The 22639-nt window shown below is 32.2% G+C and overlaps 1 protein-coding gene across 1 annotated transcript; it reads left to right on the top strand.

The window, feature by feature from the left end:
* Positions 1–14048: 14048 nt before the first annotated feature.
* On the top strand, positions 14049–14500 carry LOC114747849 (TMV resistance protein N-like; the record flags this gene model as incomplete). The annotated part of the gene is made up of 1 exon (XM_028936193.1): positions 14049–14500. A coding segment is annotated over exon 1 (452 nt), but the record flags the coding sequence as incomplete, so codon positions are not given.
* Between the last annotated feature and the right edge of the window lie 8139 nt (positions 14501–22639).

The following is a 22639-nucleotide window of genomic DNA, read 5'->3' as shown; positions in this document are numbered from 1 at the left end:
TTAGTAATTAGTAGTTAATTATTTAAATAATTTAAGAAAAGACGTTTACCTGATAATTGGCAAATTATCATCTCCTTGAGGAAAGAAGTCTTCAAAATTCGAGGGTTGGAAGGGTTCACTGTCGTAAATAATGTCACCATCATCCATATCATAAAGATCCCGTGGCTTGAGGTGAACGACCATATTCCAGTCTTTATGTTTCTCGTCCTCGACATAGTAAATTTGGTGTGCCTCAGAAGCAAGGATATATGGCTCATCATCTTCAGATGCCCCCGTATGAATAAGTCTAGAGAAATTAACTGAGGTGATGCCCAAATGGTCAGTAGCGAGTCCCTGTGAAGTTGTCGTATTTGCCCAGGAGCACTTGAACAGTGTCACGGTGAAAAGCTGGTAACTCAACTCAATAATGTCAATTAGCTTTCCATAGTAAGTGACGCCTCCAAAGCGCATATCGCCATCACTACTGCTAGCATAACATCTCGTTCCGAATGTCCCGCAAACTCCAGAGTTTTGTGTGAGCAATCCCTGATCACGTCCAACCGTATAGAACTTGAAGCCGTTGACATTGTACGCGGTAAACCTTCATGCATGGTCTAACGGACCGAGAGAAAGAGCTTTGAATTCATCTGTGTATGGGCTGTTGTCATTACGTATTGACGTGTAAACCAACTGGGAAACTCTTTGTGGACTCTTTTATCAATGTCAGCAGAACGCGCACGGCCCCGTAGCTGACGCCTGAGATAACTCCTAAACTCACTATAGTAAAGTGTAATTTGTTAGAAGAGTCAGTAAGAAACAAATATAAAGTGTAAAAGTTAGTGAGCTTATATGATATATATACTTACTGCATGAAGGGTTCAACTTGGCTGCAATTTATCAAAACGTGTCTGTGTGCCTGGAGTTTCTCTGTAGGAGTGAGTCTGAAGAATTCATATCCTCCAACTGGTTTCCCAACAGGAGGAAATAAAGTTGACGTGGAAGGACCAGGAGGAGAATCATCTACGCGACGCGGGCGGTTAAAAGATGTCTCCATGTCATCAAAGTACCTCGAACAGAAAGTTAGGACCTCATCTCCGGAATAACCTTCTGCTATTGACCCCTCAGGCCATGCCTTATTCCTAACATATGATTTTAATTTTCCCAAGTACCTGTAAGTTAAAATTGCATTAATAATTACGAGTAAATGAAAGAACAATGTGAAATTTAAAGAGGCGGGAATAAAAGATAATCTAGTACCTCTCTATAGGGTACATCCATCGATAGTGAACTGGGCCACAACCTTTGCTTCTCGAACAAGGTGGACAGTCAAGTGAACCATAACAGTAAAGAATGATGGAGGAAATATCATCTCCAAGTGACAAAGTGTAAGAATAATTTTATTTTGCAGCTGATCAAGCTCTTCCGCTATCAAGACCTTCGCACACAACTTCTTGAAAAATGAACATAATTCTACCAAAACCACCGATACATCAGAAGGAAGTGTGTTTTTCAAGGCCAATGGAAGTAACTGTTGCATAAGAACATGAGAGTCATGACTTTTCAACCCAGTAACCTTTCGAGCCTGCAGATCGATACACCTTGAGATGTTGCTAGAATATCCATCTGGTACTTTTATGTTCTTCAACGTCGAGAGAAAGATATCCTTGTTATGCTTTGTCAAGGTGAATTTAGCTGGCTGAAACTTGTCGTTTTCATCAGGCCAAGCCTCTTCACGAATTCCCCAGGCCCGTAAATCTTTTCTAGCTGCGAGATGGTCTTTGGACTTTCCAGCTTCATTGAGCAACGTATATAGCACATTATCGTACACATTTTTTTCAATGTGCATAACATCCAAACTGTGTCGTAGCAAATTAGATTCCCAATAAGGAAGAGTGAAAAATATGCTTCTCTTCCGCCATTGCATAGGTTGCGTATCAGATGTCCCACGAGATCGTCGTCCCAATCGTTCGGGATCCACACTCTTACCAAACTCGACATTAACATCTTCTAACTGCCGCAAAATATCCATACCAGACAAAGTAACAGGAGGATCTCTCTTCTCCTGTTTCCCATCAAAGCGAATCCGTTGCAATCTAAGTCTGTGCTTGGAATCAAGGAACCGTCGATGTCCTATGAAGCACCACTTGCGACTGTGTGGAAGGCGACATGGCACAGAATCAAAATTGCACTCAGGACAGGCCAACCCAGTATGCACATTCCAGCCAACAAAGTTCCCAAACCGGGAAAATCACTTATTGTCCACATCAAGGCTGCACGGAGATTGAATAGTTGCTTGTCATGTGAGTCATATGCCTCAACACCATTCGTCCATAGGTCGATCAATTCGTGTATCAACGGTTGCAGGTATACATCAATATCATTTCCTGGTGCTTTCTTGCCAGGAATGATCATGGAAAGTAAAAAGGAGCTCTGCTTCATGCACATCCAAGGTGGTAGATTGTATGGAATTAACACCACCGGCCAGATACTGTAACTTGTGCTCATGTTTCCGAAGGGATTGAAACCATCGGTTGCCAATGCAAGACGTACATTTCTAGGATCATTGGCAAAGTCTGGAAATTTCGCATCAAATGCTTTCCACGCCTCCGAGTCTCGTGGGTGCCTTAACCTACCATCTAGATTTTCCTCAGTCGCGTGCCACCTCATATGCTGAGCCATTTTTGATGACATATACATTCTTTGCAACCGTGGTTTCAAAGGAAAGTATCTAAGAAAATAATATATATTAAAAATTTAAAATACCGAATATTTAAATACTAAATATCGACTCAATTTAAAAAATTGATGACATAATCAATTGTTTTAAGAATTTCAAATATCGAATATTTAGAGACGGAACAAGTAACACACTGTAATAATTTGTACCTGAGAATTTTGGCCGGTTTCTTCTTTTGCTTCTTGCCCTTCCGTACCGACTTATAGCGTGACGTCTTGCATCTCGTACAAATCTCTTTGTTGGCATCATCTCCCCAGTATAGCATACAGTCGTTTGGGCATGCATCTATCTTCTTATAGTTCAAGCCAAGCTTGTTAATAATCTTTTTTGCTTCGTAAAAAGATGGAGGGAATTCAGCTTGGGGGAAAGCATCTCCCAGTAATTCCAGCAACATGGACATCGCCTTGTCAGTCATACCGCACAAGCATTTGATGTGATACAGCCTCACCAAGAATGACAACTTCGAATACTTTGTGCACCCAGAATAAAGAGGCTTGTCAGCTTCGGTCATGAGGTCAAAAAATTCCCGAGCAGTTTCGTTTCTTAAAAACTCCTGTTGAGGTCCCTCTACTTCATCTTCGTTGGGATTCAGGCTTTTGTGAACACCAAAAGCATCACGCACAGCATCATTCACGGCATCGGCTTCATCCACTCGAACTCCCATCCGTGAAACTACTGGAACTGACTCAGCACCCATATCTAGCCGTTCCCCATGTAGTTGCCAAAATACGTACTCTCGCGGAAAAGGCTTAAAGATTAAATGTTCCCTAACAATATCTTTGGGATGCCACTTTTTGAAATTACATTTAGGACAGGGACACTGAATCTTACCATTTACGGCAGCATTGGCGAAAGCAAAATCCAAGAAATAGTTTAGACCAGCCAAGTATTGCGGAGTCGACCGGTGCAAGTTGATCCACGACCTATCCATCACTAATAATGCTCAAATTTCGTGAAAATATGACACAAGAAGCTCAAAGAGAAGTTAAAATGGAATTCAGTTGGAGTGCTTCAGCTTATAAAGGAGGGTGTCGGAACGGTCATTTTTTTGTAGCGGTTACAAAACCGCTACAAATTTGTAGCGGTTTTAACGGAAAGTTTCATTTTCCAGCGGTTATTAACCGCTAGAAATTCAAAATATCGGTTACAAACCGATAGAAATTTTGTCTTCAACGGTTTTGAATTTTCTAGCGGTTAGAAAACCGCTCGAAAATTATGTAATTTTCTAGCAGTTTTTCATAAACCCTAGAAAATTAAGTAATTTTCCAGCGGTTTTCTAATCGCTAGAAAGGTTCTCATTGTAATGAAATTCAGTTAAATTTTCTAACGGTTTTAGAACCGCTACAAATGATATTATTTTTAAATATTAAATATAAATACTACGCAATAAATTAATAACATTACAAAAATAAATATTTATTAAATTAATAAATGATTATAGAATTATTTTGATTAATTAACATGTTTAACGTGTTTAATAAATTGTAATGTTCATGTTGTAATAAATAAATAAATATTTCAATATTAATTAATACTTGACATAAATAAAATTATAGAAATAAATAAATAAAGTAAACAAATAAATATAAAATTTAAATAAATATCTAAATAGTATATAAAACCATAAAATCAAAATTCTAATAAAATCCTATACAATGAAAGCAAGATAAATCATGGGTGAGGGGCAGAAGCAGCATCATCGTGATCATCCTCTGCTGGATCCTCCGGCTGGGGGTGGGCAGGCCGCTCAACCTGCTGGGACTGGACTGGCGGATGGGGGGGTAGGGGCGGGACTGGTGGCAGGTGTAGGTCGGGGATCTCAGGAATCGAGATGTTTGGAGCTATACTGACCACCACATGACGCAGAGCCGTAGCAGCTGCCAAGAGCTGGTCAAGCTGCGTCTGGAGCTGACGATCACGCTCCTGCAGCTGACGATCACGCTCCACGATCCTGGCCTCCATCCTGGCCTCGAACTCTTGTCTGAGCTCCTCTCGCAATTCCTGTGAGGATGAGGAACCCGGTCGCTTCGCACTCGCCTGAGAGCTCCCGGCAGTATATGAAGGGCCAGCGCCACTTGAGCGGGGCAACCTAGTCGGTGTAGGTCCAAGTCCAAGCCCGCTAACTCGACCAGGGTGCTGCGGCCGGCCACGACCCGCTAAAAGTGAGGCGGTGGGATCCAAGGCAACCCCTGAGACTCACGCAACTCGGAATCGACCTGAGTCATCCGTGCCTACCAAAATTAATATAAAGAAGTTAATTATAATATAATGATATCTACACTGTGATATTATATTAATATTTAATTTATTACTTACCGCTATCTCCTCAACCTCATCCGACGCACGCCCGTCTCGAGGTCTATACACCATCGGCCACATCTCGCCATAAGTGGCCGTGTATCCCCGCTCCTGCCGTATCTTTTCCCTCTGTAAATGAAATCAAAGAAATAATTAGTTACAAATTAAATACATATACATATTTAATAAATTTATTTCAAGTACTCACAATCTCGTCATAAGTGATCGCAAAGCTCCTGGATCCAGCCTTATGACGTATCGTCTGATGCCTGACGCTCCCAGCATTTCTCCTAGAAAGAGCCTGAAGCAAAATGTAAAAAAATTAAATTAAATGAGTCAAGTCGGATAAAAAATAAAGAAATTATAATTAATACAATATTATCATACCATCTGGTCAGCCGTCATCCTAAAATAGACGTAACTGGACCAGTCTTGCTCCGGGACTCCACCAGGTACATCTGCCAGTATCTCCTGGAGGGGCCTCGTCCCGTCACCTTTCTTCTCCCTCCACAGGTCGGCCCTCCTGTTCTTCCATGCCATCCCAAGCCTCTTGATCGTGTCAGCCCTCAACTCCTCCCCCAGAATAAATTTACTCTATGATTAAAATAATAAATTAACTAAATAACAAATTATAAACAAATAATTAAGCAATTTCAATAAAAATATTTAGTTTTTAACTAATTTAAGAATATTATAAATAAAATATAAATTAATCAAAAACAAATAATAATTAAACAATTAAGTAATTTAAATGAAAAAATATTTTTACTCAACTAAATTTAAAATTTATAAGTAATAAATTAATGAAATCAATAACAAATAATTTTCATTTAACTACTTTTAAATAATTTAAATAAAAATATATATATTCATTTAACTACTTTTAAAAATATTATAAATAACAAACAAATTAAATAAAAAAAAAATTATAATCAAACAATTAAATTATTTGAAAACAAAATATATAATCATTTATTTAAATTACAAAAAATTATAAATAACAATTTTATATTACCTTCATCATTTTCCAACCTGGCTGCTTCTTCTCTGAGGTGATCTTCTTCCAGTCCTGCACGTAGATGGGGAACAGCGTCCACTGCTGACCAAGGAGGCGCACGTACTTGTTGTACAACTGGCCACCTTTCTTCGTCGGTTGGCCCAACTCATTGAGCGGCACAACCACTCGTCCGCTCGTCATCATAGACAGCTCTCTGGCTGTCAGCCTCCTATAGGACCTGTTCCCCTCAGTGTCTGCAAAATTTAATTAAGAAATAAATTATATATCAATGAATTAATACAATTTCTATATAAATTAAATACTGATCAAAATTTAAAAAAGTTAAATAAATACTTACCGACAAATTCCACCTCAAAACCAGCCTGACGTCTCGGAGCAGGACGCTGCGCAGCCTGGGGATTCTCATTCCCCTGATCCTGCTCCTCCTCCTCCTCGTCAGCAGCATCAGCATCAGCATGGGGTTGCTCATCCCCAGTAAAATGAGCCTCCTCAGTCCGCTCAATATCATCCTGCTCCATAAAACTGAGAATATCCTCCTCGCTGAGATCGTAGTCATGAATGCTGGGGAATGGCTCACCAGCATCATGATGAACCTCACTGGGTCCAGCTCTCTCAGGATCAACTGGGTCCTTCCCGTGCCGACGACTCATCCTAATAACAACAAATAGTAATTATTTATAAATAAAATAAAAAGAAAAATTATTTATAAGCCACAACATAATAAATTAAATAACATAAAACATAAAATAAAAATTATTTATCAATAAATTATTATTTTTACCTGATAATAAGGATCTGCAACTGAATCAGAACTCGAATATGTTTTGTGGAGAAAATTCAGCAGAGCTTCGCTTCCAAAACGAGTGAAGAAGTGAAAGGGGGGTTTATATAGGCCAAGCATTTCTAGCGGTTTTTCCAAGAACCGCTAGAAATTTCTAGCGGTTCATGGAAAAACCGCTAGAATATCCTAACGGTCAGATATTTCTAGTGGTTCGTGTAAAAACCGCTACTAATTTCTAGCGGTTTTTACACGAACCGCTAGAAATTTCTAGCGGTTTATAGATAAACCGCTAGAAATTGCTAAACTCCTCGGGAAATTAAAATATTTCTAGCGGTTCATGCATCAACCGTTAGAAATTTTCAGTATCTAGCGGTTTATTGGCCTGAACCGCTAGAAAATAAACACTACAAATTTGGCGCCAAGTTCCCGCCAAAACCCGGGAAATTTTCTAGCTCTAAATTTCTAGCGGTTAGGTAGTAACCGCTAGAAATGTTGGAATTTCTAGCGGTTTTGTTGAACCGCTAGAAATGTTCCGCTGCTAACTCTACATTTTCTTGTAGTGAATATGGTAAATGATACTTTATTTTTAATAGTGTTTGTTGGCTAATGGTTTTTTATTCAAAGCTTATGATTTTAATCATGCACGTATATAATCAAATAAATAGTTATTAAATTTTTTTTCAAGTATACTATATATATTGATAATTAATTAATTAATCATATATATATATATCAGTGGATTTTTTTTTCTCTTTGTTAAGGAATACTTTTTTGTTTGGTTGTCCAGAGTATCCTCTCATCCAAAAAGTAAGAAACTAATCTCTCGGAGTACCGTCAAGCACCGTAGCAGGAATCCCTCCCAACAGTATTTTTTTATACACACCGTCCTAAAAATTAAACCCAAGACATAATATTTAAAGTGTCCAAACCTTTTCTATTTGAACCAACACTTGTTGGTAGAATACTTATATATACCGCCAGGCGCCAGCCTCCTTTGGCAGTCTATATTTGTAAGAAAATTGGGCCATAGCCCATTTGAGAATGGAAATTCTTCCTTGGGCCTTGGGCCTTACTAGAATTTGCATTTAAGCCCAGATTGTGATTTCCAAATAAGTCTTTGTCGCCGACACTCAATTTCGGCGATCACTGTGTATGGGGTGCTACCATGAATATTATATCTTTATAACATTAAAAGGTCAATTTTATGATAGGAACTATATTAATAAATTGTAGCTCATGTATTTGTAAAACTTACTATACATATTTGTCTCCTCTCAAAAAAGATAATTGACCGTCAATACATAATGCTATCCTATCCTTAATATAGGACCTAATTATTAAGTTGATTTTAGTCTTAAATATAAGACATATCTCTCATATTTATCAATTTTTTCCAATTATTTCTATGGATACTCCCTCAACCATAATCAAGTAGAAGAGGGAGATGAGGTATTAAAGAAGATAATTATGATGTTTCAGGAAAAACATGTCATATTTCTTATAATTACCTAACTTACCTAATCTAATCAAATTAGTTAAAGGTTTTATATTAAGGACCGAAGGAGCATATATATATATAGAGAGAGAGAGGCTAGCAAAAATATATATAGGGGGGGGAGTTACAAATGTAACCAATTTTTTTCCACCCCTAATCACCTCAATTATTAGTACAAATTTTCATTGCTAAAGATTAAATGCAGTGTGTGTGTGTATATAAATATTGATATCAAGTAGCTTGTATTCATTGTTATGTCGAGTTTTTTTTAATTATATATAATCATATTTGTCTTTTTTTATATAAGTTTATAACTAAATATTATTAAATATTAATATTTTAAAAACAAAAGATATGATCATCTGTGATTTGAAAACTTGACACGACTAATATAACAAACTTGATATTGGCAAAAAAAAAAAAATATAACAAACTTGATATAAGTATTGCTGTATATATAATTCTTAAAGTTACCTTAAGAATTAAAAATAAATACACGTGAAAACCGAGACGAGTCAGCCGGTGCTGTATATGACCAATTAATTTAGTATATGTAACCAAGTGTACAGTTTTTGTTCCCTCAGATAATATAATAACCATACATGCACATACATATATATATAATGTTAATTTCACATATATACACGCATACGTCAACATTTAACTAATGTGTCGCATGCGAACTTGTGTTCCGTTTTGGCTAAGGAAGCGGTAGAAAAGACAAAGCCGGACGCTTACAAATCAAATTAAAACAAAATGTTCGTCAAATCTCAAAGCATGTTTGAATTTAGTAAGAGAATTTCTAAAGCAATGATTACGGGGCTTACACCAGCAACGTCTTCTAAACCAACGATTACAATATAATACTTCGTTCCTATTTATAAAAATACTTGGTCAAAAAAATTTATAAAAATTAAATTTTAACTATAATTTACTACCTCCGATTCTTAATATAAGAGCTAGTTAGATGGTTGAATTTAGTCATAACATATAAGACATAAAATCCACTTTGTTTCTCATGTTTTTTTTTTCAAAAAATATCCCTATTAATTTCAATAAAAAATGCACATAATCTAATAAGAGGATAGTTTAGGGAAAGCAACAAATATTTGTGACAAATAATCAATTTAACTAGTTTTCTTAATATTCTCAAATTAGCTATCTAATCCTTATATTAAAGACCGTAGGTAATATTTTTTTTATCGATAATTCTTGAGATATTGTGGGGATTATTAATTGATTGTGATATAAATCAGATTGAATGATTTCCGTTCATAAATTTGTATATTCATATAGGGTGATATGAGAGAATAAGGTATTGTTTTAAATCTATATCTGATAATGTTCTCTCCTTTCTCTGTGTTTTCCCCCTAAAAATAATGTTTTCTTATATAAATATAGAGGATCCAAGCTTTATGTAAATAAGATGCATATTCAGTGATAGACAATCACTTAGCAGAGTTGCATCATGGATAACAACTCTTTATTTTGGTCAAACAATTCTAAATTTATGACAAACAAAAAAAGACTAAATTTATGTGAAAACCTAAAATTCAAAGCCAAGCCGCAGTTAGTTAATTAATATTTCATGTCGACTGGGAATAATTTAATAAATCATGTATAAATAGTATGCTTGCCATTAAGCAAAGTATCAACATTGGCTTCTATTTTCTTGGACAAAAATACAGCGTAAGGCAAAATCGCAATGGTGACGACAGGAAAAGTCAGCGGTTAAATTTAATACCTGCTCTCTCCCCTCTTAAACATAAGATCTGGTTTAATTAAATTTATTTTGATTTTAAATATAAAGTCTTTATTTGTTTCCTTCATTTAATATTTTTTTTAAATAACACTATTAAAAGAGAGTATTTTAAGAAAGTCAGACATTTGCTACACAACAATGATAAAAACAAATAAACAATCAATCTAAACAATTTTTTCTATTATCAACAAATTTAAAATTAATATGTTATTTTTTAAGTTTGTCTAGTTTTTATATATAACTATATGATTTTCCATAATCATGACCGGTATAGATTTTTGTAGCCATCAGGATAAGTTAATGATAATTTTAAGTTTAAATTGAATTTTAAATGTAAAATGGTAAAAAAAAAAAAGTATCTGAAAATTAAATAAAATCCCAAACAAGCTACAATAAGGATAATCAATACTAGCATTATTTGATTATTCAATACTACCTCCTTGATCCTTAATATCAGAGTTGAATAACTAATTTGTAACTATTAAGTAAGTTAATTAAATTAGTTAATTATAAAATTTGGAGACAAAATATATTAAAGTCTCACATGTGCGGAAGTAAATCATTTTGTCTAGTTCTTATAGGTAGTATCTTATTTTCCAATCTATCCTTCCTCCAATATGTACATGTAGCTAGAATGTATCACAATTAATCTAGAGGGGTGTGCGTATCTCCCTCATAAGAAATGGTCACTTTTTATAGGGGCAAAAAAAAACGAAAGAAAAAAAAACCAAAAAAAGGTAGCTATGTTAGAGAAATGTGGCTTGGGTTTCATCAAATTACTCCTCCGATCCTAAATATAAGACCCTTACACTAGTGTGTATAAGGGTCTTATATTTAGGACTGGAGGAATATTTTGTTAATATAGCATCAGACATACTCTACAATTTGTTTGGCAAATTTAAAAAAAAAAAAGACATCATAATTTATGTCTCAATGGTGAGGCTGATACCAATGGCAGCAATATTTTTTGTTTGGCAGTAAAATTCCGGATCCGTTCGGATTATCATAAAATCTATATGTGCATGCTTGAACATGAACTAGCACAAACAGAACTAATGACAAATGTTTTAAATATTATACCTCCAATTCTAAACATATAAGATCCAGTTTATAATATAAATTACACTATAAATTAGATTTTATATTTAGGACTGGAGGCAGCATATTGTTTATTAGTCCAGTCTTATGAATATTTAACTTTTTAATTCTATGATTTTCTTTAAACCATCTCTGAATTTGAATAATCATAAATAAGTTTTCTAACTCACATGTTAGTGGACGTCAAACATTGCATGTGTAACACAATCAAAACTATAATGACAAATTAAAGCTTTTGGGTCCCCTGAAGGCGTCTACAAATTTAATTCTATATTGACATATTGTTCCACATATGTCCTACAATAATCTTTCTCTTTTAATGTAATTAATATTCGTTCCGCTTCATAAGTCACTTTAACTAATTCACAAAAATTAAAAAATGTCAGTTAACTTATTAAATTATCTCAAATTAAATTTTTTTTCTAACTCTACCCATATTAAATAGGAAATCAAATGAGAGAGAAAAATATAAGGAGTTATGTTTAAACAGTAACAACAAGGACAAAATTGACAAATAAGTATTAATTACTCTTTAAGTGATTTATATTTTCAACTATGTCGTTTTTCTAGAAATTACTTATATTTTCAACTAAGTCATTTTTGCAGAGAGAGTATTTTTTATTTTATGAATTGTGTATATATGTGAGTATTATTATTTAGTATACATCAAACATCTGCACTGTAAATTGTAAGGACTCCTCTTGGCAAATACACACACACACACACACACAAAGACTCAAATGGAACAATATGTGTGTGTCCACGATATATACATACATACATATATATATATATATCTCAAAACCAAGTTATTAATGAATTAATAAACCTTTTATGGGTGCATTCAGGTGAATTAAGCTATTGAATTAATTAGTATAGCCGAATAAATCATTGAAACTTCAAGGTTTCAAACTATAATTTCAACTTGTCATCAGGCCAAGCAAAAACCATAATTTCAACCTTATGCGCACTTTTGTCCCTTTAAATGCGTTGTATGTATAATTTTTTTTTATAAAAAAACGTAGAATTGAATTTTGATTTAAAAGTGAGATTATCATCACATTTATCTCTCTATTGGTCCGGATAATGACTAATGATGAATTTATTAAAAAAAATAAATTGGCATTGGACCAATTTTAAATTGATGCAATTCATCAAGTCATAGCTGTGTACGTACACACCGCCTTATAATTTGTTGCGCACCGCCTTATAATTTGTTGCGCAAAATCAACAATTAGATATTAAATATTATTATTTTTTCCAGCGACATATTAAATATTATTGATTGCCTCTCCCTTGTTTCAAAGACAATAACTACATTTCCTCACTTACAAGATGAACTTTTTTTACATATAGCATTTTTCCGATTCCTAAATATAAGTCCTAATATTTAAAAATGCACAAATTAAGGAGGTACAAAAATCTATAAATCATGTAAACATTGATTTTTTATTTTATTTTTGTCCTCCATTGAATGTCACAATATTTTAAATATCAGTACACATAACCAAGTATTAATTATCCTAGAAAGATTTTTTTAAAAACAAGCATCAATTATACTTAAAATTTTGTAATAAAACTTATATTTATGGATAAAAGGAAGGTTTTGGATTTATATTTAAGGGCAGAAAAGGTTGAGCAATAAAGTAAAACTGAGAGTAATTATTTTTGTCCAAGAGGAGATAGCACGCCCTAGAGCAAAAATTAGAATAATATGACTGTTTTGCAATTTCATAATTCTATTTTATATGGGGATATAATTAGAAGTTAAAATTTCTGGAAATTTATGAATAAACAAGTAATTTGTTGGGCTTACTAAAATTTATATTAGTACTATCTCCGATCCTAATTATAAGAACTAGTTGACTAATTTGAGGAGATTAAGAAAATAAGTTAAGTTAATTATTTGTAATAAATAGGTGCTATTTTTCCTAAAATATCCTTGCTAGTCAAGTGTATTAGTTAAAATACCATTATTAGAAGGACTACCTAGCTTGGGACAAAATGCATAAATATGAGAGACAAAGTGAATTTGGGTCTTATATTTAGAATCAAAATAAAAGTTAAACGATATCTTATACCAAGGACCAAAGATAGTAATTAGCAGCGTTGGAAGCACTATATATAAGCCCTGAAAATGACTTTGGTCAAGAGAGAATTAAATTACATTAATTGGCCTTTCATTATATAATCATGCGCATAATATACCGACATTCATATTTGGCTGCAAATTAATATATTTTAATGCATATGTTCAATAGGGCCAAAAAACGTGTATTAAATAAACTATATATGCACGTAAATTACTCCTCCGGTCCTTATTATAAGATCAATTTGACTTTTATTTGGTCCTAATTATAAGACCCAATCCATTTTGTCTCTTATATTATGTATTTTTTTTTCCAACATAATCCTTCTAATAATGATAGTTTTAGCCAATATACTTAATTAGCAAGGATATTTTAGGAATGACAACACTTATTTATTATAAATAACCAACTTAACTTACTTCCTTAATCTCCTCAAACAAGTCAATTGGGTCTTATAATTAGGACTGGAGGAGTATTATGTTTCCAACCTAGAGAGATGACACAGCACTAAAAAAAGAACTGACAAAATATTTCGACGTGCGTGAAGAACAGGATCTTTGTAGCAAGCTAAGCAAGCCAATTCAACATGACGAAAAACGGATATTCAAAGACTTCTCGATTGTTTGAGGCAACTTTTTCCAAACAGTAGTAGGTATCTTCCCAGCTGGTCTGACTTTTCGTCATTTTCCCTCAGTTTCAACCCTCAAAATTCATATATATAGGCGCGCACACACAACGTTGCATAATCCTCCTGGTTCAGTAGTAGGCAGACACACTCTTCTGTTTGAAGATGGGATTGCATGCAAAAATTTGGCACAACATTGCAAGGCCTGCATGTGACGTGTTCATAAACCACCGCACAGTTGATACGAGACGTACGGTGGTTCGCTTGCTGTACAACTATTTGATTCAGCAACGATGCAAGCCATTCTTGGACGCAGAAACTATGAAACCTGGAGATAGGTTGTTGGACACAATTGATAAAGCTATACGAGAATGTAAGGTTGGGGTTGCTGTCTTTTCACCTCGTTATTGTGAATCTTATTTCTGTCTCCATGAGCTCTCACTCCTCGTAGAATCAAAGAAACAAATCCTTCCCATTTTTTATGATGTGAAGCCGTCACAGCTTCGTGTTGAGAACAGTGCAATTTTGAGCTGTTCTCAAAAAGATCTCAAGAGGTTTAATTTGGCAATTGAAGAAGCTAAGTCTATTGTGGGGCTGCCCTTCGACTCCTCCAAAGAGTATATTATATCTGCTTTCTCTCTATCTCTTTTAGTTTTAGTTTTAGTCTTAGTCATGTCTCTTAATTTGCCCTGTTCAATTATCAATCACTTTCGATCTTGAAGCCGAGGCCCATGAATTTCTATGAAGTTTCCCCTTTTTTTCATACTTTCACCATTTTATGATTTTTTTAATATAAAACATAGAATCTTCACCCTCTTCCTCAAAAGGGAAAATTTTAGGAATTCATGGATTCTCAACTTCAGAAGATCCTTTCCCGACAAGCTCATGGGAATTGTTTGAAGTGCTGGGGGTAAGTTTATGAGAGGCAGGGAAACTCGATACGTTAATAGATTGGCACGCGATCGAGAAGATGAACATAGAACATATTAAACCAAAACAGTTTAATTTCAAATGCATAATACAGAATTAATTAATTCTAATTGATTTGAAAACATAGGCAATGGAAATATGATCAGTATGCATTATATTGAACTATTTTGATCACGTAAACAATTATATCATCTGATTCTCTACAGATCATATCCTATATATCATCTATATATCAAACTAAAAGAAGACAGAAACACACACCTAGATTTGTTGATGATTGTTTTGCAGGTGAACGTTTTAATTAATTGCAAAACAACAACCAATTCATATAAAAACTCCAATTGAAGGAGAAGTAAACGTTTGCAGTAGTATTGACATGAAACTTCGTTGTAGTTTGGTAATTAATTAATGTGGTGGGGTTGATTCATTTCAGTGACTGGTCGGAGCTGGTACGTGAAGCTTCTAATGCAGTAATGAGCAAATTGCATGAAGAAATGAGTGCATGAGTACTTAATCAAGAAATTTGGTCACCTTGCCAATGCTTCTATTTGTGTATTCTCCTTAGTTTATCAGCTCAGTTTGGCTTGATTAGAAGCTTTCACTAACATATACTATATCCAATCCTAAATATAAAAACTAGTTTGTAGTGTAAATCACTACACGTCAAACTATCTCTTATATTTAGGATCAGAAGTGTAGTGATGTTGGGTCAAATAAAATAAGTAGCTAAATTGCCGCTAGTTCAGGGCTTATCCTTTAGGCTTTAAGCCGTCAATGTATGTAATAGTTCAATTCTATGCGAGTAATGTTTTTCATCAAGTGCTCATCAAGTAATATTGTACTCCACAATGGTAAACGCTGTACAAGAAGAGCGTGAGTTTAATTTGTCGCCTACGGTTTGTTTACTGTCAGGTTAATTTGGCACATCTATATATCTAAGTATATATGCAAACTAACAATGAGATATGATCAAACTAAACATGATTGTGATGTTTTAAGAATTTTAATATAATATTATAGCTTTTATATATGTACGTATATAAACTCATACTTTGTAAGAAGTTTGAAATAAGCTACTCCCTCGGTTTTCTAATATAAGAAATACTACCTCCGGTCCTTAATATAAGACCCTGGTTGACTTTTATTTTGGTCCTAAATATAAGACCTCAATCCACTTTGTCTCTCATATTTATATTTTTTTCCAAAATAGCCTTTCTAAAAATGATAGTTAGTCAATACACTTGATTAGTAAGGATATTTTAAGAAAGATAACACTTATTTAAGACAAATAACTAACTCAACTTACTTCCTTAATCTCTCAAATTAGTCAACTGACTCTTATAATTAGAACAGGAGGTAGTAGTTGAGTGTTGAATTAAGTTCCAAAATGTAAGACATCAATGCTTTTATTCTCCATATTTATTTTTTTAAAATCAATTTTCCTTATGGTTAACTTATAAATTGGTATATAATATAATATTACATAATGATTATTTAGAAAGATTAGCTTGAATTTGTTAAAGTTAAATAATTTATTCATAACTTCTTTAATATTTTAAAATTAGTTGAGTAGTTTTTATATTGGGAATTGTGAGTGGCTTCTGTAAAATCAATAATACGCACAGATGGCCTATCATGAATGACTTGTAGCTTATTTCTTAAATTTCATGTCACTCAAGATTTATATGTGTCTTGTTTTGTGTTTTCTTTCTTTTTTTTTTCAGTTCATTCGCCCGAAAGACAACCAATTTAAGTCACTTGAATACAATAAAGAAAAAATGTGAGAGGAAATGTACTTTTTTTTAACACCATTTCTTTACCAAGGGCAAATATCAAATTTTTTTATTAATTTAATGCATTTCTTGGCATACAAAAATGGATACAAATAGTTTATATATAGGAACAAAGCAATATATGTGTGCGCGCGTGCGCGCATAGTGTGTGTGTAAAGCTAAATGCAAGCTCTCATGGTACATAATCCAAAACATGAATAATATGTATTTAGATGTTGAGGAATAGTATAATGTTAATGAATTTTATAGATAGCTAATTGGATAGATAAATTTTAATCACATTACTAGGGAAAAAATAATCACAAATTCAATAAAGAAAAAAAAGTGATGAAAACATTAACATATTAATATATTTATGCAAGCTGTAGAAATGTGTGCTATTTATTAATTATACATGATCAACTTGAGGTCTATAAATAAAAAAAAAAAAAGGCATCCTAGTTTTAATTTAATGTCAAACCAGCATTTTTCCAATGCACGTGTGGATTGAAATGAAAAGCATGTGATGTAATTCGATGCACACAGTAGCATGATATATATATATATAGAGAGAGAGAGACTAGTAATGTTTTAGTTTGATTGGTTTTTTTTTTTAAATGATATGATGTACGCCTCTGGTACTATTTATATGGTAGAAAGAGAAGATATTTTTTTGTCCTATTTATAGGGCAATGAAAGAAATTTTTTGTATGGATGTACAATTTTACCCCTCATTTATTATTATGTTGACTTTATTTACATAAGGTATAATGTATATTAAATAGGGATAAGTTAAAAAGTTATTAAATTTTAAATGAGAGTTAATAAATTTAAAATTTTTCTTAATCTGTATAAAATATACTAAAAATATCTTATAAATAGGATAAGAAGAGTACAAGTAAACACTTCATCCCAAAGCCGTAATGGTTTTAACGTTTACCGTTGAAAAGTAGGTGCGGGATGTAAATGTGAAATGTCATTAGTAACCTGCGCCCACGTAAGGATGGACCAGTTATGGCGGTTTTCTTAAAAATCAGATCTATTATAAATACTTGCTCTATATCTTATTATAAAAAATAACTATTAAAATTATGCAATTTAAAATATTAGTTAGATTTAGTAAAAAACAATAAATTTGTAAGATATATTTATATTTTTCTAATTATACTCTTATTTGTAAGGAGAGTACATGAAAGATAATGAGTAAAAGATTATTAAAGAAAGATAATAAATAGCATAGATTTAATTGTAGTGAAAATGAAAAAACTAGTTTAAAATTTTAATTAAAAAATTGTTTTTTATAGTTAGGAATACTTCAACAGTAACAAATACTCACGACATACTTGTGTTTTTGGGGGCATATAAGGAAAAGAATTTCCTGTCCCCATGATCCATAACGATTGACCCCTTCACTTTGATTTGTGTTCCCATGCAGCGAAATCATTTGTTTCATCATTAAAAATCCAGGTATACTCTGTTGAATGATGAGGATCGGCAGGGATATATGACTTTGTGTCCCAGGCGGTCAGAAACCTGTTTTAATTTATTGTTAAGTTTTCGGGGTTTGGGGTTTAGTAATCCCCTGTGAGATTTTTGCTAAGAATATTCCTTTGCAAGTCCATATTCATGGCCGAATGGTCAGAGGTAAAGAACTCAAGTTTCCGAGAGCCGCAAGCCCAGATCCAGAAAGCTGTTGTTGTAGTCAAATTCAACGCAGGTCTCTGACCCAAATCTTTCACCACGCGCGACTCTCTGGGAATAATCTTGTTTTTTTATTTAATTTCCGCAAGCCCTCCTAATATACGCATTCTTCAAAAGGGACGTGTATAAGAGAATATATATGTTTGTTTGCGTATACACAATATTTACGTTCATTTACTGTTTTCTTTCTCCCCCTCTTTGTACAATTTAATGTAGAACCACGCCAGCTAATATAATCTCTTTATTTTGGAAATGTTACACCCAGATATATATATATCTGAAATATAAAATATAAAACGTATAAAAAAATTTACATTATTCGTAAATTAAATTGTGATAGTAACAGAACTATGACCTGATAATTGAGGGGGCCAAATTGAAAATTAAATATGAAGTGAGGGCTGAAATTTATTTCAGAGCTTTTACAAGCATTAAATAACAATAATAATAATAAGCGTTTAAAATCACAAGTAGAATTGTTTTAACTAAAGTATATTTTTGATCTTTTGACTTTACACAAGATTTATTTTGATTTCTTAATTTTAAAAAATATATTTTTAATCTTTAAATCAGAAAATCGTTAGCAAAAAAAATATTGATATTTTGAATGTTGATAAAATATTTTCATAACAATCACGATTGTTATAAAAAAAATTATCATTCAATGCTAACAATTTTAATATTCAAATAATAAAAATATATTTTTTAAAATTAAGAGACTAAACTAAAATTTTGTCTAAAAATAAATGACTAAATATATATTTTAACCTCTTTTTTTTTTTCATGCGAAACAGATCTTCTATGTGAGTTAACGATCTTTCATATGGAAATGGGTCACGGATATCGAAAACCACTGGGCCCAATATTAAACGGCCTAAATAAGAATGCTCTTTCTTCCCCATTTGGTGGACCAAACTTTGAAAAATTAGTAGGTTCATTGCCCAAAACAAATTTTCATTCTCACTTTTTTTTGGGTCAAAATTTTCATCTTAACCTGTAGGCCGATTTTTTTGCAGAGAGCCAGAGACTTCTCAGTTCGCTTTGTTTTTTTGGACCAGCTTCTCAGTTTGAATTTTGAAACTTTCAATCTAAAATTTGTCACACGTAAATATCTATATATAAATATATTTACCCATGATGCATATGTTTTCCTTATTTCAAGTTTCCTGACTTGTAATTGATAAATATGTTTTCTTACCTAACTCCTTTTTGTTGACTTGATTAATTACTATCGATGGCGATGAAATTTTTTTTTTGCCTCGTTTTCCAAAAATAGAATTACTTAATGACTTTGACATCTAATTGAGAATAAAACTGTACAAATGTGGTATAACTTTTTTGACAAATAGTCATATAGTACAATTTAACATAAATTAACTTAATATTGTCAACACTATTTAATATCATCCATCAAAAAGTTAACTAGGGAGATTTCTATAATATACATTTGAATCAAGTTAATTAGTGTAATTTATGGCAAAAAATTAATTAGTGTGATTTATTCAGAACTGATAAAATCTCAACATTATCTTTTCTTTTTCCGTCGAGCTATTTTTGCAACTGCTTATGGTAGGAAAAGAAAATTATGTAAAAGTATGTGATTATTTTTAGTCAAATGTAATAAAAAGATAAACTATATACGTGTCCTTATATATATCATAATAAAACCTTTTGCCGTTCGTGTTCTTTGTTTTGATTAGATTTTTCGTCGGAATTAAAAATTCTGATAACTCAAGTTATCAAACTACGCACAACCAAGATCGTTGCTTTTCTTCCTTTTCTAAGTTACTGATTCGTCTAAATTAGAGTTAGGATAATATATGTGAGTTTATGACACTGAAATCACAGCACATAGTGGCATGCCAAGAATTGTCGTGTATCATATTTTGTCTTTAATAGCCACCAAAATCGCCATATTTAATTATTTCACTTTCTTCTTCGGTTTTCAAGTCTTACATTAACTGAAATAATAAGAAATTTGATGATGCTTATTTGTTGGAAGGAAATTCTTACGGACGAGTTTGAAAAGTCTGATTATTTGGTTGCTTTCTCGCCCAACAAATATTGTTTCATTGTCAGGAAGCGTGCATTTTATTTTATTTTTTGTGTGTTGAAAAATGATTGCTCAATTATGGTACTTTTTCAGTACTAAATATAAGATTTTATAGTGTGAATTACACTGCAAAATGAGTCTTACATTGAGGATCAGAAGAGTAGTATTTGATACATATATATATTCTCATAACTTAAAAGGTCAACTTTATGATAAGAACTACTCCGGTCCTTGTTTGTTATAAGATCTAATTATTGAGTTTATTTTGATCTCAAATACAAGATTTATTTTTTATATTTATTAATTTTTTTGAAAATGACTCCTATTGGTACTCTCTCAATCATAATCAGATAGGAGAGAGGGAGGATATTAAGAAAGACAATTATAGTGTTTTAGAAAAAATGTATTATATTTCTTACAAGTTACAATTGACTAACTTACTTAATTTTTTTAATTAAATGAAAATAGTTAAATATATTTTATATTAAAAACTGAAATGGTATATCAATAAATTGTAGTTCATGTATTGTGAATAATTAGGCAGGCTCCGTGTATTGCATGAAGTGGAAGGAACAAGTCCCTTTCTCTGATCTAACTTGTAAACAATGCTAAATAAATTTATAAATATTATATTGATTTGATATCAATTATCTATCAGGTCCTAAATAAAGAATATAATTACTAAAAAGATCCAATGGTAACCAAACAACTTGCAACGGCAAGTTTTTAAAGTAATAAATAACAACTACTCGTTTATTATTGGGACTTATTAATAACTATTTTCTCTTCTCATAACCTCATTATATTTAAGAAGTTTTACAAGCATTGAAAATATAATAATAATATATAATAATATTTTTTATTATTATTCTTATTATTATTATTATATTATTATTATTAAGTGTTTAAAATCACAAGTAGAATTGTTTGGCTAAAGTATATTTGGTCTTTTGACTTTTATACAATGTTTCATTTTGATCTCTTAATTTAAAAAAAATATGTTTTAATCTTTAATCAAAAAATCATTAGCAAAAACCAATGATATGATATATTTCTTGAATATTGATAAAACATTTTCAAATACAAACATATTAAGTTTAATTTTCATAAAAACCACGAACGTTATAAAAAAATCATCATTTAATGCTAGCAATTTTAGGGTAAAATACTAAAAATATATTTTTAAAATTAAGAGACTAAATTAAAATTTTGTCTAAAAATAATGACTGAATATATATTTTAGCCAATTGCTTTTTTCACATGAAACAGATCTTCTATGAGTATGTTTGGATTAGGGTTGGACAAAACTGACTTCTAGTTCAACTAACTTTTGTAATTGAAGTTAGAGCAAAAGTCAGTTAGGGTTGTTTGGATATGTATTTTAAAAAGTTAGTTGAAAAAGTTGAAAGTTATTTGAATGATTAATAGAAAAGTTAGTTTAGTTATAAAATAACTGAAAGGAACATGAACTTTATTAAATAGTATTGTTTGAAATTTATGTTTTCAATGTGATAATAGTTTGAAAATATGTAAAATTATTATGATAATATAAATGCTTTATTTGTGAAATTATAAAATAAAAATATTTGTATGAAGAAAAAATTTGAAAACACATTGTAGATAATAATAAATACATAATGGACAAACATGAATAAATTAAAATTCATTTGGTCTGAATAAAAAACTTATTATGCTAATGAAGGAAATGAGACAGAGGGGAAAATGTGAGGGTAAATCTGGGATGTTTATTTTTAATAATCACCGTTTGAGAAACTGCAGTTTAAAGAGTCAGATTTTTCTCGTTGAATCCAACTGAGGTTGAAAGCCAGAAGTTTGGGTGGAAAAGTTGTCTCAGCCAAACTATTTTTTGTCAACTCAATTTGCAATCTCAGTTTACAGATTCAAAGCACAACTGCAGTTTCAAACTGCAATCCAAACATGCTCTATGAGTTAACGATCTTCAAATGGAAATGGGTCATGGATATCTGAAACCCATGGGCCCAATTTAACGGCCCAAATAAGAATGCTCTTTCTCTGTATTTGGTGGATCAAGCTTTAAAAATTAGTCAGGTTCATGGCCCAAAACAAATTTTCATTTTCACTTTTGGTGTGTGGTCAAAATTTTCATCCTAACTTGTAGGCTGTTTTTCGCAGAGGCTTCTCAGTTTGAATTTTGAAAACTTTCAATCTGGAATTGTCACACGTAAAATTATTATATAAATTATTTACATACGATACATATGTTTTCCTTATTTCAAGTTTGCTAAATTGTAATTGATACATATGTTTTTCTTACCTAA

Source organism: Neltuma alba, unplaced genomic scaffold (assembly GCF_004799145.2).
Source record: "Neltuma alba isolate B1F8T4 unplaced genomic scaffold, ASM479914v2 tig00005495_pilon, whole genome shotgun sequence".
NCBI classification, from domain to species: domain Eukaryota; kingdom Viridiplantae; phylum Streptophyta; class Magnoliopsida; order Fabales; family Fabaceae; genus Neltuma; species Neltuma alba.
This window is presented reverse-complemented; position numbering and strand designations above follow the sequence as displayed.